Source organism: Staurois parvus, unplaced genomic scaffold, assembly GCF_062004578.1.
Source record: "Staurois parvus isolate SC_StPar_1 unplaced genomic scaffold, SC_StPar_1.0 ptg000131l, whole genome shotgun sequence".
In the NCBI taxonomy this organism is placed as follows: Eukaryota; Metazoa; Chordata; class Amphibia; order Anura; family Ranidae; genus Staurois; species Staurois parvus.
In genome coordinates this window covers 4,596,106-4,619,122 of record NW_028317927.1, presented here as the reverse complement: position 1 = coordinate 4,619,122, position 23,017 = coordinate 4,596,106, and the positions used below count along the sequence as shown (strand labels likewise).

The 23,017-nt window shown below is 40.9% G+C and overlaps 1 protein-coding gene across 2 annotated transcripts in view; it reads right to left on the bottom strand.

Annotated features, from left to right (window-relative positions):
* Positions 1-23,017, bottom strand: part of XRN1 (5'-3' exoribonuclease 1) — a 123,361-nt gene that overhangs the window by 71,311 nt on the left and 29,033 nt on the right. For both annotated transcript variants that reach the window (XM_089672571.1, XM_089672572.1), the window contains exons 9-12: positions 20,289-20,356; positions 19,136-19,267; positions 3,619-3,679; positions 3,201-3,303 (exon numbers count right to left, since the gene is read on the bottom strand). In XM_089672571.1, the coding sequence (XP_089528697.1) occupies positions 3,201-3,303; positions 3,619-3,679; positions 19,136-19,267; positions 20,289-20,356 (364 nt within the window). The remainder of the gene's footprint in view (positions 1-3,200; positions 3,304-3,618; positions 3,680-19,135; positions 19,268-20,288; positions 20,357-23,017) is intronic.

The window sequence follows — 23,017 nt, the reverse complement described above, 5'->3', positions numbered from 1 at the left end:
GAAGATGTGTGCCTGAGAAACATGCAGTGTCTGCTGTACCTGTTACAGCTTATGGTTTGGTAATTGTGCATTTGATTAAGGTACTGGCACTTCGTGTTTTCTTTACACTACAAGGATCTGCTGGATGGTGAAAGATTTTTTTAATCTGAATATATATTTATTACAGGTACTTATAGAGCGCCGCAAATTTACACAGCGCTTTACATATACATATGTATATTTTACATTCATATCAGTCCCTAACCTCAAGGAGCGTACAATCTAAGGTCCCTAACTCACATTCATACATGCACATACTGGGGCCAATTTAAACAGGAGCCAATTAACCAACCAGCATATCTTTGAAGTGTGGGAGGAAATTGGAGTACCTGGAGCAAATAAATTACTTCGATTGAAAGTGGTAGTAAACTTCGTTCTTTAAAAATCTGCTAACAGACAGGGTTTTTGTAACAGAAAAGAGTTTAGAGGTCTAGTCTGTCATAAATGCCCCCCTGCCTGTCAGTGGGTAATGCGATCTAAGCCACGCATGTGCAGCTAAGGCCGCACTTACGTCCCACTCTGCGTGCCGCTGTGGTATGACTCCCGTGCGCATGCGCGGGAGTGATGTCATCGCAGCCTGGCCAATCAAGCAGTTGAAGGTTCAGAACCCAGAAGTAGAGCCTGGTTAGCATGGAGGCGCCTTCGACTCTTTGGGAGCCATGACAGCCCAGGGCTAGAGGTCTCCGTTTACAGGCAAGTCTCTCATAATATACAGTGCATACTACCACATTATGGCCTAAACCTGCAGGGGGACACATTATTTCAGTTTCTCATAGAGACTTTACTACAGCTATAAGAGAGACTTAATGTGTGCCACATTCATTACAATACATTTGCTTAATACACGGCAAAAAGATCCCCACAACACTATGGATTAGATAAAGCACAAAGCAAAGCATATTAAGCTTGTTTTTTAGCTCTGGTTGTCTTAACACAACCTCATACTGAACAGTTTGATATGAAAACAGTCACTGATGTGATGGCACTCTCAATTTTTTTTTTTTTTACAGTGGAACGTCAATTATTTTTTCTGCATTCTTTTTTCTTTAAACTATTAAAAAATGCCAAACTCTACATATCTTCTCCGCACTCCAAGGCTAACCCCAGTTTCTTCCACCATCCAGCACTACTGGCCTTTTTTTTAGGTTGAAAGACAGCATATTTCTACCCATTTCTTGTGAGCTCAGCTTCTCACTGAAATACTCCCCAGGAATGCATTATGCAACCTTGGCTTACGGTACTCCAGTGGCACCCACAACAGCTGAGAAAGAGGAAGGACCTTTGTTACCAGATCTTCTAGAAGATAATAGTGAAAATTATAGGTTTGGGGGTATTGTGAAAAAAAAAAGGTCTAGGGGAACAGGTTTTCAGTAGTGATGGAGGACAGTTGGAGTTCCGAAGGAAGGAGGGAGGGAAGGAAAGGGACGAAGGAAAGGGAAGCAAGGAAGGGACAAAGGAAAGGGAAGCAAGGAAGGGACAAAGGAAAGGGAAGCAAGGAAGGGACAAAGGGAAGGGAAGCAGGGAAGGGACAAAGGGAAGGGAAGCAAGGAAGGGACAAAGGAAAGGGAAGCAAGGAAGGGACAAAGGAAAGGGAAGCAAGGAAGGGACAAAGGAAAGGGAAGCAAGGAAGGGACAAAGGAAAGGGAAGCAAGGAAGGGACAAAGGAAAGGGAAGCAAGGAAGGGACAAAGGAAAGGGAAGCAAGGAAGGGACAAAGGAAAGGGAAGCAAGGAAGGGACAAAGGAAAGGGAAGCAAGGAAGGGACAAAGGAAAGGGAAGCAAGGAAGGGACAAAGGAAAGGGAAGCGAGGAAGGGACAAAGGAAAGGGAAGCGAGGAAGGGACAAAGGAAAGGGAAGCAAGGAAGAACCAAGGAAAGGGAACAAAGGAAGGGACAAAGGAAAGGGAAGATTGTGTGTTAAAATAAAACTGGTCATTATTGCCCAACACTGCCAATAAGATTCAAGCTGTCTTTTTCCAGCTGTCAGAACAGAAGTCACACTTGTGCAAACAGGCAGCGGACACAGTTTTTTTTTTTTAACCCATATTGATAATGCATCTGTGGTACAAATACTATTTTATTTGGCCTTTAACCTCCCTGGCGGTATGATTATTTCAGATTTTTGGTGCTGAAAGCGGTACCATTTTTTTGCATGGAAATATGTATTTTTTTATTGTAGGCTGTAATTTTTAGGAAAAACTCACTGAAATCTGTCCGAACAAGAGTCTAGTAAACATCCCGGGTATGATAAAATTTGAAACACAAAATCATAAATTATAATTTAATAAATAATCATAAAAATATAAAAATAATAAAAAATTTAATTCAATAATATAATCAAACCAAAAACACTGAAATGTGAAATAGAGCGCCAAGTTCGCACATTGCTGAGCTCAGTCGCAAAATCGTTTTCAGTTTCTGATGACGAATTTCCCCCACGAATCATTATCACTCAATTCTGTAAGTGGTTCTGATTTACTATCGCTGTTCTCTAGCTGATCTAAACCGCTTTTGACCTAAAGGGACGCTTTTTGGACGCCATGGACATTTCTCAGTTTCCAGGCAGAAAGAACAGACAAAATGCAGGCAGGGCGCAGGACAAAGCACTAGGGACAATATGTATGTGAAATAGGTTGAAACAGCAATGTTTTACTGTGTAAAATGAAAAAAAAAAAAATGACATTTTTAAAAATTTTTAAATTTCGCGGCGCCCGTACGTCCCGACGTCACAGGGACAGGACACAGAAGCCGGATGCCGGCATCGGCCGGGGGAGATGGCCGGGGACGCTGCAGGGGACACATCGTGGGAGCGCAGGGTAAGGTAAGTGAAGAACACATGCCGGAGCAGTGCCGCAGGGTAAGCCCGAGTGTAGCTCGGGGTTACCGCTTTTGGTACTGAAATGTTACCCCGAGCTACACTCGGGAATACCGCCAAGGAGGTTAAAGAATTGAAAGTACAACAAACATGTTTGATTTTACACTAGGCATAATTTTGCATTTGATTTTGCTCTCCTTGTCATCAGTATGAGTTTGCGTGGTGAGTAAACAACTGTAGCTCAAAGATAACAAATACTCATTGCACTAAAGGTTGAGGAAACAAGTGTTCTGGGTGGGATGGACATTTACTATTTAAGAGTTAAAAAGCAAAACTTCATATACTCACTCTGACACAACCTCCACTCCCATTTTTGTCATGTAATAAGTTCTTTTGTACTGTCGAAACTCAGTCTCAAATATATCATCATCTTCTGCATCCTCATCTAAACCTAATAAATCAGCAAAAAAGCATACACAAATAGGTAATGTATTAAAAAACATGGAAAAAGACCACTTTTTTGTATGGAATTTGAAATTGTAGGTTCCAGTTTTAAAATAATAAAAACAAAGACTATTTGGCTGCAAGCCAGTTTTCAACAGGAACAGTGTTATAATACCACCTAGCAGTCAGAATTAACACTTTACTCAAATGACAAACAAAAATCTGATTGGCTGAAGCATGGCAACAAACACAATTTAATTTAACCATTCATCATATAGGACACAAGATTTAACAAAAAAATAAAAAGGCAGGATTTACGTACATTTAGAATCATCTTCCCCATCGTTTTCTAATGCAATTAGACAGAGAGAGTCATCGACAACCTGAGAAGACAAAAACCCTATTCTTATAAATATACATGTTCTCAAAAAAAAAAAACAAGCATTTAATGCCCTTTTCACTTACATTTGCAACATTTTGGCAGAGCCCGTAAAGTTGCAGAAATCTGTACTTTCTCTGCTCAAATGGACTGATTACCTGTCTGACTCCTCAGGGGTACGCATCTATCTACAGTGCCTTGAAAAAGTATACCCCTTGAAATTTTTCACATTTTGTCATGTTACAACCTAAAACGTAAATGTATTTTATTGGGATTTTATGTGATAGACCAGGGGTAGGCAACCCGAGGCTCTCCAGCGGTTGCAGGACTACAAGTTCCCTCATGCCTCTGCAAGTCATAGCTGTAACTGTCAGTTTTGTAATGTTGCAATGCCTCATGGGAAATGTAGTTCCACAACAGCTAGAGAGCCGCAGGTTGCCTACCCCTGTGATAGACCAACACAAAGTGGCACATAACTGTGAAGCAGAAGGAAAATAAATGGTTTTCAAAATTTTTTACAAATAGATTTCTAAAAAGTGTGGCATGCATTTGTATTCAGCCCCCCTAACCCCACGCCTTCATGATGCTGTTTTGTCAATAATGTTCTCTAACAAACCTCTGAGGGCTTCACAGAACAGCTGGGTTTATACTGAGATTAAATTACACACAAGTGGACTCTATTTACTACTTAGGTGACTTCTGAAGGCAATTGGTTCCACTAGATTTTAGTTAGGGATATCAGAGTAAGAGGGGCTGAATACAAATGCACGCCACACTTTTAAGATATTTATAAAAAAAATTTGAAAACCATTTAGCATTTTCCTTCCGCTTTGTGCTACTTTGTGTTGGTCTATCACATAAAGTCCCAATAAAATACACTTAAAATTTTGGCTGTAACATGACAAAATGTGGAAAATTTCAAGGGATAACAATACTTTTTTCAAGGCACTGTATAAGCAGTTAACTTCTCATGAAATATTTGTATACAAAAAATAATGAAATAGTATACAGAACTTCAGGAACAAAATAGTATTTATTACTGTATTTTTTTCTGTGTGCATATTATAGGAGTGGATAAGTGTATTCAGGCAAAAAAAAATATAAAGTTTTAAAAGAAAACCCAGTATAACCTTAAAAAAAAAAAAAAACTTATAAAAAAGTATACTCCCAACATGCAGGCATCAGGTGAGGTCAGAACATCCACCTGATAGAACTTAATGAATGTGTGAACAAAAGACTAAGTAACAGCCTTGCAAATCTGAGAAACAGAAACCTGATGCTGAAAAGCCCATTAAGCACCAACTAATCTAGTGGAATGTACCTTTGTGGGTCTTGACATTCTTTTTCATCTCTGATGTGCCACTTTATCCTGCCGTTTCACTGTTCATTCATTTGGTGTTTGCCCTCCTCCTCCTCTGTTATCCTTCTTTATTTTTTTCATCACTGGTGGTGGCAAAGCATCCTGACAGCATGGATTTCCCTGGTCGCTAGGAGACAGCCTGTCGTAATGCACATGTGCGGCCAGCACACCATACTGTTAATGCCCACCAAATTTGGATGCATTGTGCCCAATGATGTCAGGCCCCATTGACTGTATTCTTCTGATCAGGCTCATCTGGCAGGTGTGCCTGATCAACAAAATGACCTTGGAATTTTAATTTATGCACTATGGCTATGTCCCTGAACAATGTGGATTACATGTCCATATGGGACATTTTGATTTTGGCAAGATTCTGTGAATATGGAAGCAATTGTATTGTCTGTTTTATTACGTTTACTAGAGCATTTTCGTAGGATCTATGATGTCATACTACCGATGTCATAGATGTGATATCTCTTTAATAAAAGTAGTTTGGACTTTATCTGAAGACCCATGGTGTGCTGGCAAATATTTACTTTGTTTTGTGGGAAAGGGGGACTTTGCCACATCTATCCAAACCACATACAAATCTGAGAGATGGTAGAACAATGTCCTGGGTTACGGTGAAAGGAAGAAACCCCCTTGAGAAGAAAAGAGACCCTGGGTTTCAAAACACTCATATCCTTGTAGCACAAGAAAGGGTTCTTTGTAAGTTAAGGCCACCAACTTAAAAACTCAACTTACAGAAGTGATGACAAGAAAAGCAACACTTCGAGTAAAGATAGACAGCGGAAAATCCCTGATAGGTTCAAAAGGGTGGTCTTTGAAGAATCAGGTTGAGATTCCATGGATTAACTGGGAAAAACCATGTGTCAGACACCCTGTACGAAGGCCCTCAATAGGGAATGAAAGGCATGCTAAAAAAGGACCACTAAGGCTAAGATTTGACCCTTGATGGTACTCAAGATCAAACGTTGATCCACACTAGACTGGAGAAAAGACAAGATTGTTCCCACTAAGAACTTCCTAGGATGGAATACATAGACTCGTATTTCATGTGAGTGAAATACGTTTTCCAAGTATGATGGCAGGCATTGTGATAAGTCAACTTCCTAGCTTTCAAGAGCAAAGGCATGACCAAATCCAACAGGTCCCTGTCCCTCTGGACATGGGCTTTAACAGTCAAACTGTTAAAACCAGTGACTGAGAAGCAGGGTGGTAAACCACTCCTGGGACAGAAAGTTTGGATGATCGAGGAGGGCCCATAGAGAATCTGTGCATAGCCAGACAAGTGGTACATCCTCCTGGGTGACTTTAGCGCAACAAGAATCACTGGGATGCCCTTCACCTTAAATCAAGCAAGGAGCTTCAGAGCTGCATAAGCGTAGATCAGGTTAAAACTGATTGCCCCGAAAGTTAGCAGGTGCCTGGATCTGGAGATAAACCTGCTCAATTTATTGTTGAATCTGGAGACCCACCTGCAAAAAAGGTCTTGAAACAGCTCTGGGTGAAGAGACCATTCTCTGGAGACCTTAGAGCAAAGACACGGATGACTATTTATCGCATACCAGGGATCATGAATCAGTTTGAATACATCAGAATACTTGGAGGTCAGGCTGCCTTATGCTGAAGAGGAAATGCCCTTGAAATGAGTGTTCCAACAAGACAACGACCCCAAACACACCAGTAAACATGCAACATCTTGGTTCCAGACCAACAAGATTGACGTTATGGAGTGGCCAGCCCAATCCCCGGATCTTAATCCAATAGAAAACTTGTGGGGTGACATCAAAAATGCAGTTTCTGAGGCAAAACCTAGAAATAGAGAAGAACTGCGGAATGTAGTCCAATCATCCTGGGCTGGAATACCTGTTCACAGGTGCCAGAAGTTGGTTGACTCCATACAACACAGATATACAGCAGTTCTCAGAAACAGTGCTTATACAACGATGCATTTGTGTGTATGGAAATAAAAGCTATTAGAAGGATTTTGAGCTTTATTCACTTTTTTCAACACACTGCTATTATTTTTGAACACAACTGCATATCCAAAGAGGATCTGCTTTCATGCCTGTCTCTCCCACAGTCAAAGCAGCTGCCACGCCCCCCTGGGCCAGGCCGGCTGTTTTGACCGACAGTGGAAAAGAACAGAGTGGCTGGGTGCAGTACACCGATTATGATTGCCGCAGGAACACAGAGATCAGGAGCAGCACCCACCGGAATGATTTTCTCCACATTATCGAGATGATACACAAGCAGGGTGACTATTTAAAGTGGAAGTAATATTCTCATTGGGTCACTGCTGCTCGCCTCCAGGGGATATGCAATTCAAAAGGTCCTCCAGGGGCTGAAAATACTCCAATATCTGACATCAGATGCCATGTACCCAACTAATGTCTTCCCCTACATCATTTGTTTGTATGATGTCATAAATGCCCACTCCCTTAGCAAACTGGCATAAAGAAAGGCCATATGGAAGGCTGTACAGTCACATAAATGCCATATACAGGTGAAACTAAAAAAATTTGAATATCGTGCAAAAATTCATTTATTTTAGTAATGCAATTTAAAAAATGTGAAACTAATATATGAGATAGACTCATTACATGCAAAGCAAGATAGTTCAAGCCGTGATTTGTCATAATTGTGATGATTATGGCTTACAACTCATGAAAACCCCAAATCCACAATCTCAGAAAATTAGAATATTGTGAAAAGGTGCAATATTCTAGGCTCAAAGTGTCCCATTCTAATCAGTTAATTAAGCCATAACACCTGCAAAGGGTTCCTGAGCCTTTAAATTGTCTCTCAGTCTGGTTCAGTAGGAATCACAATCATGGGAAAGACTGCTGACCTGACAGTTGTGCAGAAAACCATCATTGACAACCTCCTCAAAAGGTAATTGCTAAAGAAGTTGGATGTTCCCAAAGTGCTGTATCAAAGCACATTAATAGAAAGTTAAGTGGAAGGGAAAAGTGTGGAAGAAAAAGGTGCACAAGCAGCAGGGATGACCGCAGCCTGGAGAGGATTGTCAGGAAAAGACCATTCAAAAGTGTTGGGGACTTTCACAAGGAGTGGACTGAGGCTGGAGTCAGTGCATCAAGAGCCACTACACACATACGGATCCTGGACATGCGCTTCAAATGTCGTATTCCTCTTGTCTGTTGCTCAGTGGTCCAAAGTCCTCTTTTCTGATAAGATAAACTTTTACATCTCATTTGGAAACCAAGGACCCAGAATATGGAGGAAGAATGGAGAGGTACACACTGCAAGATGCTTGAAGTCCAGTGTGAAGTTTCCACAGTCTGTGTTGATTTGGGGATCCATGTCATCTGCTGGTGTTGGTCCACTGTGCTTCATTAAGTCCAGGGTCAACGCAGCCGTGTACCAGATTTTGGAGCACTGCATGCTTCCTTCCGCAGACGAGCTTTATGGGGATGCGGCTTTCATTTTCCAGCAGGACTTGGCACCTGCCCACACTGCCAAAAGCACCAAAACCTGGTTCAATGAACGTGGGATTACTGTGCTTGATTAGCCAGCAAACTCGCCTGACCTGAACCCCATAGAAACTCTATGGGGCATTGCCAAGAGAAAGATGAGAGACATGAGACCGAACAATGCAGAAGAGATGAAGGCCGCTATTGAAGCATCCTGGTCTTCCATAACACCTCAGCAGTGCCGCAGGCTAATAGCTTCCATGCCACGCCGCATTGAGGCAGTAATTGCTGCAAAAGGGGCCCAAACCACGTACGGAGTACATATGCATGCTGACCAGAGATTCAGGATGGCCACCAGTGGTGGCTAGATGTCCTGATGCTGTAGCCCCCAGATGTCCAGATGCTGTAGGGGGGCTACAGCATCTCGACATCTAGCCACTGCTGGTGGCCATCCTGAATCTCTGGTCAGTATTGTTTTTTTACATACCTACATTGGAATAAAGTTCATCCATACAATATCACACTATGTGGTGTCCCTTATTGGGCTCTCTTCATGAGTGCCACCCTCCGCAGTGCCTGCCCTAAGAGGTGACCCCGGATGTTGTGATTTACTGATGAACCCCAGAATCCTGTTGCGCTGGTGACTAGATAATAGTGAATGCAGCTTCACCGGAATACGGATGATCTTATGTGTACCTGATGATACAGGAGACCGCCTTTATGTATATTTAATACGCACTTCTGGTGAGTGCGCATTCTGTTCATTAATAATTATCTATCACCTCTGGATCACATATTCACACCATAAGCTGTGACTCTACAGGATCCCCACGTCTCTTTATTTGGACGCTTCATTTGATTGCGATTACCATTAGTGATATCACGTATTGTGCTTTGAAGGACGATTTTGCACACTGCATGTTATATTTGACTACCACTTGCATCTTATTGCTCCTATCCCCAGCGCTGCACCTTTATTGTTTAGATATATTCCTGGAAGGTGCGTTGGTTACCTTTTTGGTGTTCTAGGGGCTCTCTACATATACAAGTTATCTCATTCTCTAGGTAGCGCTCGCTAGACAATTTATTATTCATATTTAAGCTATAGTTATATAATAGATATGGGCTGCAAGAGTACACTCTCAGGTTTAATTTGAGGGTATGTACATCCAAATTGGAGGAAGGGTTTAGGAATTACAGCTCTTAAAGAGTATCCACCACCCTTTTTCAAGGAACCAAAAGTAACTGGACAATTGAATATAATCATAAATAAAATGTTCATCTTTTCCTTCAAAATCTCCTGGGTTGCTTTTGTAGTGTGTTTTGGATCATTGTCCATCTGTGCTGTGAAGCGCCGTCCAATGAACTTTGCTGCATTTGGCTGAATCTGGGTGACAATATATCTCTAAACTGCAGAATTCATCCGGCTGCTTCTGTCACATCATCAATAAACACCAATGACCCAGTGCCACTGGAAGGCATGCATGCCCATGCCATCACACTACCTCCATCGCGTTTTACAGAGGACGTTGTGTGCTTTAGATCATGAGCTGTTCCAAGCCTTCTCCACACTTTCATCTTCCCTTCATTCTGGTACAGATTAATCTTAGTTTCATCTGTCAAAAGCATGCTTTTCCAGAACTGGTCTGGATTTTTTAGGGTTTTTTTGGCAAAGTCTAATCTGGCTTTTCTATTCTTCAGGCTTATGAAAGGTTTCACCTTGTGGTGAACCTTTTGTATTTGCTCTCGTGAAGTCTTCTCTTGATTGTAGACTTTGACAATGATACACCCACCTCCTGGAGAGTGTCCTTCACTTGTCTGGATGTTGTGAATGGGTTTTTCTTTACCATAGCGAGGATCCTGCGATCATCCACCACTGTTGTCTTCCATGGACGTCCAGGCCTATTTATGTTGCTGAGCTCTGCAGTGCGTTCTTCTTTCCTCAGAATTTACCAAACTGTTGATTTGGCCACTCCTAATGTTGCTACCATCTCTCTGATGGATTTTTTTGGTTTTTGAAGCCTTACAATGGCCTGTTTCACTTGCATGGACAGCTGCTTTGAATGCATGATGTAGGTTCACAGCAATAGATTCCAAATGCAAATACCACATTTAGAATCAACTCCAGAACTTTTACCTGCTCAACTGATGAACAAATAACAAAGGATTAGCCCACACCTAGCCGTGAAACAGCTTTTAATTTAATTTCCAATTACTTTTGGTCCCTTGAAAAAGGGGGGATGGCTACTCTTAAGAGCTGTAATTCCTAAACCCTTCCTCCAATTTGGATGTACATACCCTCAAATTAAACCTGAGAGTGTGCACTTTCAGCCCATATTCATTATATAACTATAGCTTGAATATGTTTTAGTAAATACCTGAAAAAAATCCCACCGATGAAGGAGGCCGTTTGGCAATGATCGGTGGTGATGGGGAGGATTCTTCGGAAGAAGAGCCAGGTTCAAGTTTATCAATGCAAGAAATAAAGAGTGGAAAGAAACAAAAGTTACGTTGGAAAAGACATTAGACCAGATGCAGCAAACTCTGGCTGCTCTGTCGCCTAGGACCAAGAAGGAAAAAGGTAAAAAAGGCAAAGTAGGAAAAAAGGCAATGAAATCAACAGAGACATCAATGGTAAGAGAGCAGACAGTATAAGAGAGGGACGCAGCAAGTGAGGAGTCAGAAGATTCAACAGGAGAGATGTAGAGGTAAGTCAGCAGGAGCAGGATAATTCAGAAGAATTCGGTAGGTATCATTTGAGGTCCAGAAAAGACGCAGGAGACGACAAGGGAGCCACCCAAGCTTACCCCTACACCATTGTGGGAAATGATGTGGCGATAAAGCCAATGGAAATTACTGAAGTTAATCGCATTATAAAGGGTTGTCCTGATCCTCAGAGAAAAAACCCCACTGCTGTCATTAACTTCTTCAAAGAGCAACTCAGGGACTACGATGTGCACAACAGGACATGAGGATAATCATCGACGGAATTTTGGGATATGATACGGAATCGGGTTGGATTTAGGCCAACGTGCCTAATATTTCTGATTTTCATGAACCGCTTAAACCGGCTGAAGACTATGAGTGGAGAACTGTTGCGGGATAGGAACAGATGTGGAAGGAGTTAACTGAAGAGATGCAAAGTTTATGGAAAGATAAACAGTCACTAGCTACAGCAGCTGCTTGTAAGCAGGACAGTAAGAAATCAACTACAGAGTTCCTAAAAAGATTTAAGAAGATCTGAAAAGAAGATGCAGCATTAGATCTGACAACGAGGGAATTAGGAATTAAATATAGGCAGGCAGTTATGCAGGGGTTGAAACCGGAGATTTCACTACTGATCAAACAGAGTCGGAGTGGACAAACATGGATGCTAAAACATTTGAAGCCAGAGTAATGGAGAAAGATTCAGCGGGCTGTTTTGATTTTCCTAAAGCAAGTACAAGTTCATTTCCAAGGATTACAGCATTGTGATCCTAGAAATGCCAGACCGAGGGATCACATGGGACAGTTTAGGAGAAAGACCATAGGGCGGGGAAGAGAACGTTTTCAATCCCAGGAATGACCACTTATTTCCTGTGGCCAGCTCGAACATTTTGTTGAAATTAGTGCCCAAATGTGACACCACAGAATCAGAATATATCAAGTGTGTCTTCACAAGCTCTTTCACCACAAGCACATGTCTTCATTCCTGCTGCACAGCCTGCTGTGAAATATCCCCTCCAATGGCAAAATCAACAACAGTAGGGCTGCCCAGAAGGTGTTCCTGTCATGCTCCCCTAGCTCTCTTCTGAATACGCTGAACAACCATTTATCTCTTTTGGTAGGAGGTGTGGTGTTATTTTTCGTAACTGGTACGGCAGCTACCCGTTCATGTTTAAGGTTAGTGTGTTATAAGGGTGCTGTACTGGAGTGTGAACCTTATATGAGAATAACTGGGGTTTTAACCAAAACTTGGGAAACTCCACCGTTAGAGGTGAGCAATCCCTATGGGCGAGGTCACATTGTAAATCATTCTTTTAAGGTCATCCCAAATTGCTGCTCTCATTTTGTTACCTGTATAAAAGACACCTGTTCACAGGTGCAATCAAACAATCAGATTCCAAACTGTCCACCATGGCAAAGACCAAAGAGCTGTTCAAGGATGTCAGGGACAAGATTGTAGACCTACACAAGGCTGGACTGGGCTACCAAACTATCGCCAAGCAGCTTGGTGAAAAGGTGACAACACTTGGTGCAATCATTCGCAAATGGAAGAAACACAAAACTACTGTCAGTCTCCCTAGGTCTGGAGCACCATGCAAGATCTCACCTTGTGGAGTGTCAATGATCATGAGAACAGTGGAATCATCCCAGAACTACACGTGAGGATCTTGTCAATGATCTCCAGGCAGCTGGGACCACAGTCACCAAGAAAACAATTGGTAACACACTACGCCGACAAGGATTGAAATCCTGCAGTGCCCACAAGGTCCCTCTGCTCAAGAAAGCACATGTCCAGGCCCGTCTGAAATTTGACACTAAACATCTGAATGATGCAGAGGAGGACTGGTTGAAAGTGTTGTGGTCAGATGAGACCAAAATCGAGCTCTTTGGCATCAACTCCACTCACCGTATTTGGAGGAGGAGGAATGCTGCCTATGACCCCAAGGACACCATCCCAACTATCAAACATGGTGGTGGAAACATTCTGCTTTGGGGGTGTTTTTCTGCTAAGGGGACAGGACAACTGCACCGCATCAAAGGGACAATGGACGGGGCAATGTACCATTAAATCTTGGGTGAGAACTTTCTTCCCTCAGCCAGGGCATTGAAAATGGGTCATGGATGGGTGTTCCAGTATGACAACAACCCAAAACACATGGCCAAGGCAACAAAGGAGTGGCTCAAGAAAAAGCACATTAAGGTCCTGGAGTGGCCTAGCCAGTCTCTAGACCTTAATTTGATTGAATATCTGTGGAGGGAGCTAAAAGTTTGAGTTGCCAAACATCAGCCACCAAACCTTAATGACTTGGAGAGGATCTGCCAAGAGGAGTGGGCCAAAATCCCTCCTGAGATGTGTGCAAACCTGGTGGCCAACTACAGGAAACGCCTGACCTCTGTGGTTGCCAACAAGGGATTTGCCACCAAATACTAAGTAATGTTTTGTGAAGGGGATCAAATACTAATTTCCCTCATGAACATGCACAGCAGTGCAGAATTTGTTAGACATGCATTTCTTTTGAATTTTTTTTTGCTATTCTGTCTCTCAGTGTTACAATACACCTACCATTCAATTTTTAGACTAATCATTTCTTTGTGAGTGGGCAAACACTGAAAATCAGCCGGGGATCAAATACTTATTTCCTTCACTGTAACTGGTTTATTTTACATGCAAGATGTTTCCTTGGGATTTAAATTCTGTTATCTATGCACACACTTCTTTTCTGGGAATTGCAGAAATTACTACTCTGTTGCATTTTTGTTATGACTAGCTATAGAGTAGTTTACTGAAATATTTTTTATGTATTCTGATTGGTGCTTTATGGAAACCACCTGAAATATGCAGTATTATCATTTATTACTTAAGGCCTGATCAATAATAAAGAAGTTGAATTCTGCATCACACATCTAGTTATTTGTGTCGCATTGTTCCCAAAGTACTTTGAACTGTATGTTTGTTGTATGGAGAAGAGGGCCCTAAATTAATATTCCTAACAATGGAAAGATCCCTGTGGAATTGGTACCATTTGTATGAAAATAGAAAATATGCAAAATACGTGTGCACAAGGTGTCAATGTATGAAAGTGTTTGTTCATCAATGCCAGAAGTCTGCCAAGCAAAATAGGGGAGTTTGAAGCTTTGGAACATGAACAGAACTATGATGTAATTGGTATTGCTGAATCTTGGCTTCATTCTTCACATGACTGGGCCAATAATATTCCTGGCTATGTTCTCTTTCAGAGAGACAGAGTAAATAGGAAAGGTGGTGGTGTCTGTGAGAAGTGATGTCAGAGCGAGTGTGAAAGAGGACCTAGTTGATGGAAGATGAAGTATTATGGGTGGAACTGCACATGGGGTTGCATACTACAAAAGGTAATCACTGGAGTTTGTTATAGGCCTCCAGTGTAATGAGGATGTGGAGACTAAACTCCTCGCATAGATCGAAAGGGCTGGGACAGTGATAATGGGGGATTTTAACTACTCAGAAATTGACTGGAGTAATGGCACTGCAGGAACAGTTAAAGAGCAAACATTTTTAAACCTACTACAGGACAATTTTATGGTACAGTTCATAGAGGCCGCGACTAGGAATGATGTTCTGTTGTACCTGGTAATCTCAAACCAAAATAGCAAGCACATACGGGGAAAAAAAAAGCTCAATTTTAAGAGAGCTAATTTTCCAAGGCTGAGAGCTACGGGCTTGGAAAAATCTGTATATAAATGGGTAGAAAACTGGCTAAAAGATTGTATTCAGAGAGTAGTGGTTAATGATTCATACTCTGACTGGTCTAGGGTTGTCAGTGGTGTACCCCAAGGTTCAGTGTCGGGACCCTTACTTTTTAATATATTTATAAACGATATAGGGTCTGGGATTAAAAATCCCATTTCAGTCTTTGCAGACGACACCAAGCTGTGCAGTGGAATAACGTCCTTACAGGATGTTTCCAACTTACAAGCCAACCTCAATGCACTGTGTAATTGGGCAACTATGTGGCAAATGAGGTTTAATGTTGATAAATGTAAGGTTATGCACTTTGGGGGTAAGAAAATGCATGCATCATAGATACTAGGGGGGTACAACAATCAATGGTGGAGAAGGATCTAGGGGTTCTGGTAGATCATAAGCTTAATAATGGCATGCAATGCCAAGCTGTGGTTTCTAAAGCGAGCAAAATCCTCTCTAGTATTAAAAGAGGTATAGACTCCAGAGAGAGAGATATCATATTACCCCTGTACAAATCATTAGTAACACCTCATCTGGAATATGCAGTTCAGTTTTAGGCACCAATTCACAAAAAGAACATTGGGGAACTGGAAAAAGTACATAGAAGGGCAACTAAACTGATAAGAGGCATGGAGGAGATCAGCTATGAGGAAAGATTAGAGGAACTGGATTTATTCTCTCTTGGGAAGATGAAGGAGGGATATGAGAAACATGTATAAATACATCAGTGGTTCATATAGTGAATTCTGTGTAGAATTATTCACCCTGAGGTCATCACAGAGGAAAAGGTGGCACTCTTTATGTCTGGAAGAAAAGAAAATCTCCAAACACAGAAAGGTTTCTTCACAGTAAGAGCTGTGAAAATGTGGAATAGATTCCCTCAAGAGTTGGTTATGGCCAGCTCAGTGGATTGCTTAAAAAAAAGGCCTGGATTCTTTTTTAGATACACAGAATATAACTGGATACTAACATTTATAGGCAAAGTTGATCCAGGGAATATCTGATTGCCTCTCGGGGGATCAGGAAGGAATTTTGTCCCCTGCAGGAGCAAATTATTTCATGCTTTGCTGGGGTTTTTTTGCCTTTCTCTGGATCAACTGTGGGTGTAGCATTATAACTTTTTTTTTTTTATTGGTTGAACTGGATGGATTTTTGTTTTTTTTCAGCCAGACTAACTATGTAACTATATATGGGCCTAGCTGTATAACTAAACGCATAAAGTGTACACATATACTTTAAGTATAGTAGAGAAAATGAAATCACACACAGCAACGATGTTAGGATTAGAACAGCGACTAAATAGACTTACATATTGTTGCGCAGAAAACACAAGTTTAGACTTTTCCACATTTGCCTGATTAATGTCTTAAAGTGTTACTAAATTCAGAACCCTGTATTCACTATATCTGGTCTCCACACAACATGGAACTGCAATTATTTTAGTAAATATAAAGTGCAAAATACCTTTTATTTCCAGCAGTATATAGCAGTCTTGTGACATCTACAAGCTTTAACCAGTGCTCAGCTGGACACCATTAGGAGGAGTTTTCATTCTCCTCTCACTGTCCTATGAGAATGCAAGACCCCTGACCCTCTCTCTGGACAGTGCTGACTGGCCCTGTACTGATCTCATGCACTCTCACAAAGAAAAGAAAACCTCTCTAGCCATACACATTAAACTTAGCATGTGCAGAGTGACTTCTAGAGCTCTGTATGATCAGCAGATGGAATGGGGACAGAAAAAGGAGGATCACAGAAGACAGGATCAAACAGCCTTTTTACACAATGCGGAGGATTAACCCCTTACTGCATATACAGTGAGTTTACTGTCGTGGGTTTGGTAACACGTTAATGGATATGTCCTTAGCAACTTTCACCCCCCCCCCCCCTCCAGTGTTATAATTCAAATTTACATAATATGCACATCATCAACCCAGTACCGCAGTTCAGGTATCACTTTTTGTAAAAATGCAGGGGAAGAGTTTGGCCCAAAACAGAGGGGACTTAGAAAGTGCCTATGCTTTAACCCTAGAGATTACAATCAGCATGCAATCGAGTACTGACACATTCCCGTTTCATCCTACAATTTGGATGCAGTGTGTAGAGACACTGATTGGAAATAAGGTGGGGTAGTTTGCAATCAGTAAGGAACAACAGAAATGGGCAGGACAATGGCAGGCAATGTGTTTTCCAGGTGAAAGAGGCTTGTTGGAGACTACTTGTTTATGTGTCGCTACAATTTTCTTGACACATCTCTGCGCCCTGTTTTTTTATTTTCTGTATTGCCTGGGCCAGTTGGATCCTTTCCAATCCTTGTGAGGAGCTGCAAGATGTCTTAACCCTTGATGAGCTTCAGGTCATGTCCAAGATGTCAGTTGTATTTCCCCTGGTTTTCAGCCTTGAGGTCTACACCTTAATTTAACAGCAGACACTTGGGTAATGGGATAATGACTTTTGCATATTATTCTAAATGGAATGACATTTTTTTGCAGTGTGTATTTATCCCTGAGGTTCTGTATATTATTTCTCACTTTTTGCAGGCAGTGTTTTTTTTGTTTAAGGAACAAGCATCATTTGGAGTCAGTAATATACATACAAAACTGGCAATTTGTCGACCGGTTTTAGCAATCTCAGCAATTTCTCATTAAACACTTTTTAAAAGAACCCTTCTACATTTAACAGTATACTGAAAAGGAACAAGGCTGATTTAAAAGCAGATATAAATTACCCTCATTTAATCCAGCTAGGATTCATAAAAAATATTAACTTCATAGAGCAGTGAACAGACAGCATATGTAACTTTAGAAGGTGCAACAAGAGTGTTACTTTCCTGGCTATGCCTCTTGAGCACTGTAAGAAAACCATTTTTTTTTTTTTTTAAACAGGAAAAAAAAAAAAAAACAGACAACTGGTGCTCCTAATACAAAGCACAGTTGTGGTATCAGGTGCAACTAAGGGGTTTAATTTACTAAAACTGGAGAGTGCAAAATGTGGTGCAGCTGTACATGGTAGCCAATCAGCTTCTAACTTCAGTTTGTTCAATTAAATTATGAAAAAAAAACAAAAAAATGGAAGCTGATTGGTTTCTATGCAGAGCTTAACCAGACTTTGGGGTTGATTTTGCTAAAACTGGAGTGCAATGTGTCAATTCTTCTTTGTACTAGAAGCACCAGTTGTTTATTTTTTCCTGTTAAAACAAAAACTGTGTTCTTACAGGTCTCAAAACTCCAAGTGAAACAAACACACAGTAGAAGCAGAGAGACTCCTTCCCCTCTTTATCATTCTTTTTATTAATTAATTCCTGCAATTCACAAAATCCTTAAAAAAAAGGCATAGCCAGGAAAGTAACATCCTTGTTGCAACTTAAAAGCTACATATGCGGTATGCTCACTGCTCTATGAACTATCACCACACTGAGAAGTCTTTTTATGCTTTCCTCTTGTTTGCCAAAAAAAATAGACTGAGAGCATGATAAAGCATGGTTGGCTTACAGTGCATAACCTCCCATTCTTAGTCCGATTTCTGCTGTACAAGCGATCACGAAAACATATGAAGCTAGCTTTAATGTAAGTAGACTTGTATAAATGAATACCTAACTACAATAAAGGATACTTTAACATAATCTTGTGTATTGTTAGGTAGAAATGCTATTAAGACAGTGAAACCCATTCACCTCTTTAGCACTGGTAGCATGACATGCATGCTGTGTATTATGTTTCAAGGCACAGCAATTATGATTTACTTATCTTAATTTGCTGCAATCCATGGATTGCTACATAACCTAATTTTCAATTAAGGAGGCTGTTTCAGTTTAGGTTATACCCAATCTGGAAGAAAAAAAATACTTAATAGCTGGTTTAGTATTTTAATGCATTTTTCAGGGTGCTAATAAAACAAGAAAATCATCTGCCTATATAAATAGCACCAGAAGGGGATTTTTCAAATCTGTATATACATAATCATGTCATCAGATTAAGTCAAAAGTTTTGCTGCAGGAAGATAAGCCTATATACTGGGACAGGAGCCAAAAGTTGTACAGAGTTGGCGAATGCTTCATCCCATCATTGTCCAGTTAAACGTTTGGTGAAATTTACCTATATCATAGATGTGAAAAGTTCTGCCTGGATACGTGTGTAAATAATTTTCTCTAAGAGCATAAAATATTTGAATGTTATAAACCAACATCTGGGTAACTACAAGACGACTTTTATAAATAAAAAGACTAATACGACAGACCTTGCTCTTCTTCTTACAGTTTCGAGCTTCTTCAGCAGCTTGGCCTGCAGCCTCATTGAGGTATTTATTGCCCACTTTGCTTTCAAACCATTTTAAGTCAACAAAGACTTCATTGAAGTGCTCTCGGTCGAACTACACACAAAAACAAACCATAAGCGAATGTGGTAGGTTGCAATAAAAGATAAAGTTTATCGAGAAAAATTACATTAAAGCATTATCTTATAATTTTTTTATGTTAAAAATGAAGCTGTTGCAGCAAACATGTATTTTCTAAGTTTGCTACGTAACATTTCCATCACATTAATAAAGAACTGTAAGAACTGTCTGCTAATTACTTTAATCATCTTGTTTTTTCTGCCTTAAACCAGCATATTGATGATGTGTACTCACTGTCCATCGTTAGGGCTCATTGGGGGGAGCTAAAAACGTGCGAAAGAGCGATCGAATACGATCACTTATGCCGTGTTTGGAAGGTAGTAAGTCCATCGAATACAATCCATTCAAGTGAATGTGGAAGCATTGGAAACGCCGCGCAACGGAATGCAATGCACATGTTTGCGGCACAATGGAGCAGCAATTATGGGGTTAAAAAAGGAAGCGAGGAGGCATCACCTCCTCACAGCCTGTCAAAGGCCTCTTAAAAATAATCCAAACACGGATCTCGTTTTAGAAGTGTGATGGTTTAAATGCAACTATAACCCTCGGTCTTTAGTTGTGTACTAATGAATGTCACAGGGTGAGAACCAAAGTAAAATTCAAATGCTTCGCTGCTATGATTTCACACTACTGCTCCCCACTGATTACTGATAGCTGCAGTTTATTACAAAGCCAACCTCCTGTTCCATCTGCTGCCTCCCTGTGTTTACTGTAAACTCAGCTATATATAAATGTTAGGGAACATGCACATGGATCTTTGCAGATGCAAGGGAGGTCCAACATAAAACTTCCAGAGGTTTTCCACACCCAGGGAGCCGCAGGTACAGGCAGTAGAAGATTCACATTTAGGAAATACGACATATGTGCATGTAGTGTGGCAAAACATTGGGAGTTTTACACTAGAGCTCCCTTATATTTGCTAACATCTATGTTCATGTACCCTTAATCAAAACCTACATGACACAATTTTACAATTTTAATATCCAAATACACTTACGGCAGAAAGTTTTGTGAGATATTTCTCAAAGTGGACTAGGTTCAAATACCCATTCTCATTAATGTAACCTGGAGGGAGAAACATAATTCACGTTAGAATGGTGGACCTCTTTAACAACCTTTAGAATGTTATATCATTATTTTGTATTACTTGTTTACAGATATTTCACGACTTTGTTTCACACAACTACAGTGGTACAGTTTTACTTGTACTCATAATACATACATAAACAGAGTTAAATTTTATTATTTCTGTGCGAAAACCTACATCTGCAACTGGTCAAATAGGGATCATCAGTCACCACAGTATTGCACAATATATAATATAGATAAACTATAAAATTAATCAAAACTGTGCAAATGCTTATATTAGAAAATAGACAAAGCAGCAAACACAGTAAGAGAATATCTTCTCTTAATATCAAATCTAGAAGTAAATATCTGGTGTTGTGCTAAAGGACAATAAAGTGATATACATAAAAAATAGTGCATAAATGTGCAACTGTAAATACAGCATTGTTACAGTTTTACATTTGAGCACTTTGTTCACGGTTTAAATTTGTACATTTAAGAACTATTTTTTATTTTTATAGTACTTTAGCGCAACACCAGATATTTACTTATAGATAGAATATAGATTATCCAAACACAAATTCAAATTCAAAAAGTACAGCAATATCTATTGTTTAAAAAATTCAGACCCCCTGATTTAAACCTTTAGGCATCTCCCTCCCACATACAAATTTCTAATGCAAACTGAAGTAGGTTTCATTTGTACAGGCTGGATAACTACATCTGCCTGTGTGCAATTAAAGTATATGTGAATCCTCACCTTGTAAAACAACCCATTCAGTTTAAAAGAGAAATGAAAGGCAAAACATTTGTGTATACATATTGTGTCCTGCCATGGAATAAAAAGAGGCTATGACCCAGGATTCTCATCCAGATAGGTTGAGGGGCTCCAGGGGTGTTGCTTAATGAGAAGGAAACTGTTTTTTCAGTTTCCTCATCAGCTGGTAAAACTTGGTTTGGGACCTGGAACCCAGAGATTTATTAGAGATTTGGGAGGGATGAAATCTCCAGTCCAGGCTGGGTCAGGGTTTTGTAAACAACCAGCACACAGATTGCATAGGTGTGTGCAGTGTATTTTATAGTGACCTGACCATGGTTCTGGGCTCCACCCCGGCAGACAGAGAAGGTCTTTGCCCAGGAGTCAGGAGGACTCCACCTAGGAAAGAGGTGGGAGCCAGAGCAGCAAGGGGCAAGTCCAAGTGTTTGAAAAAGGATGGTCTGTAGGAGACAGACAAGGGCCTGAAAAGTATGTCCAGAACTGCAATAATGTATGTGTAAGCCAGGAGGCTAATGATCCATTGTTTTACAAACCCCTGCAAGGAAAACATGTTGATCTTTTTACTGAACTTTCTTTTTTAAAAAAATTGGGCAAGAAAGACCCTTAAAAGGAAGAAAGCGAGTCCTTAAAGTGGAACTTCACTTATGCTGCTAGCCTAGTAAATAGACAGGAAAGCATATATTTTGTTTTAAACTTTTTTTTTTTTAATTACATTTCTTCAGTTACTTCCTGGTCTCCATGCTTAGGCAAATGCTGTCATACATTCCAGGAGTCTTCAGAAGAGGAGGGAAGGTTTTCAGCTCAGCCTATGCCTGAGCTAAGGGCAGATAGACTTCAAAAAATAAATGATACATGAATCATCTGCCCTAACTCAAGATGACCACAGCCAGAGATGCTAGGGGGTGTTTTTTCAAAATTATTTGAAAAAAGTAAAATAAATTATAAATACCTTTTTTCCCCTTTTTTTTTATAAGCGATCACATAACCTCTGTTCTCAGCTGCATAAGGAGCTTAGAAAGCTGGGGGAGGAGCAGCACGCTGGTCTTCCCAGTGAATGACTGTGCAAGAGGCATGTCAGCACCAGTCTGATCATTAAAGGAAAGCAGGCTGAGCTCCCAACACAGCCAGAACATGGACCAAGCTGTGCTCTCATGCCTATTGTGGTCAGGGGCATATCTACCACAAGCGAAACAAGGTGTTTGCCTTGGGCGGCATTTTTAAGGGGGTTGGCACCATTTTTCAATGGCATATCATCAATAGGTGCAGGGTGTTCACTGAACACAGGCCTCTAACATACACTGCACCAATGGATGATAATGTCAGGCATTACAACTGCAACAGTGGTTAAGTGTCCCCGCATGCAGTGTGTAGTTTGCTGGCCCCGCCCCCTCCTGCACCATCCTTATCCCCTCCCCCCTAAGCTTTGTCGAAGCCTCTTCCTGGTGATCTGCTGTTTCTAAACAACCTCCCTCTCCAAATCTCCACCGTAAACAATAACCCCCCGCCCGTCCTCTGAAGAGGTGAAGCTTTAATAGGAAGAGCTGGAGCCTAAAGAGGAAGGGGTGGAGTTTACAGATGAAAGGCTGGATTTTAACCATTAGCCGCCCGGCCAATGGCCGTTTGGCGGCTTCAGAAGTGTCTCTTCATTCCGGGTGCACGCCATTTGGCGTGCTCTCGCACATGCGCCGTTTGCGCTAATGCAGAGTGGCGCAGCAGTGCGATCTGTCACGGGCCGTGCACCTCGGACACGGCCGATGACAGATCCGAGTACCGACTCCCGTTGCTGGTACCATGTGACCTGCTGTGACCAATCACAGCAGGTCACATGACAGTTGTATACAATGGATGGCTTCATTCATGATGCCATCCATTGTATACTA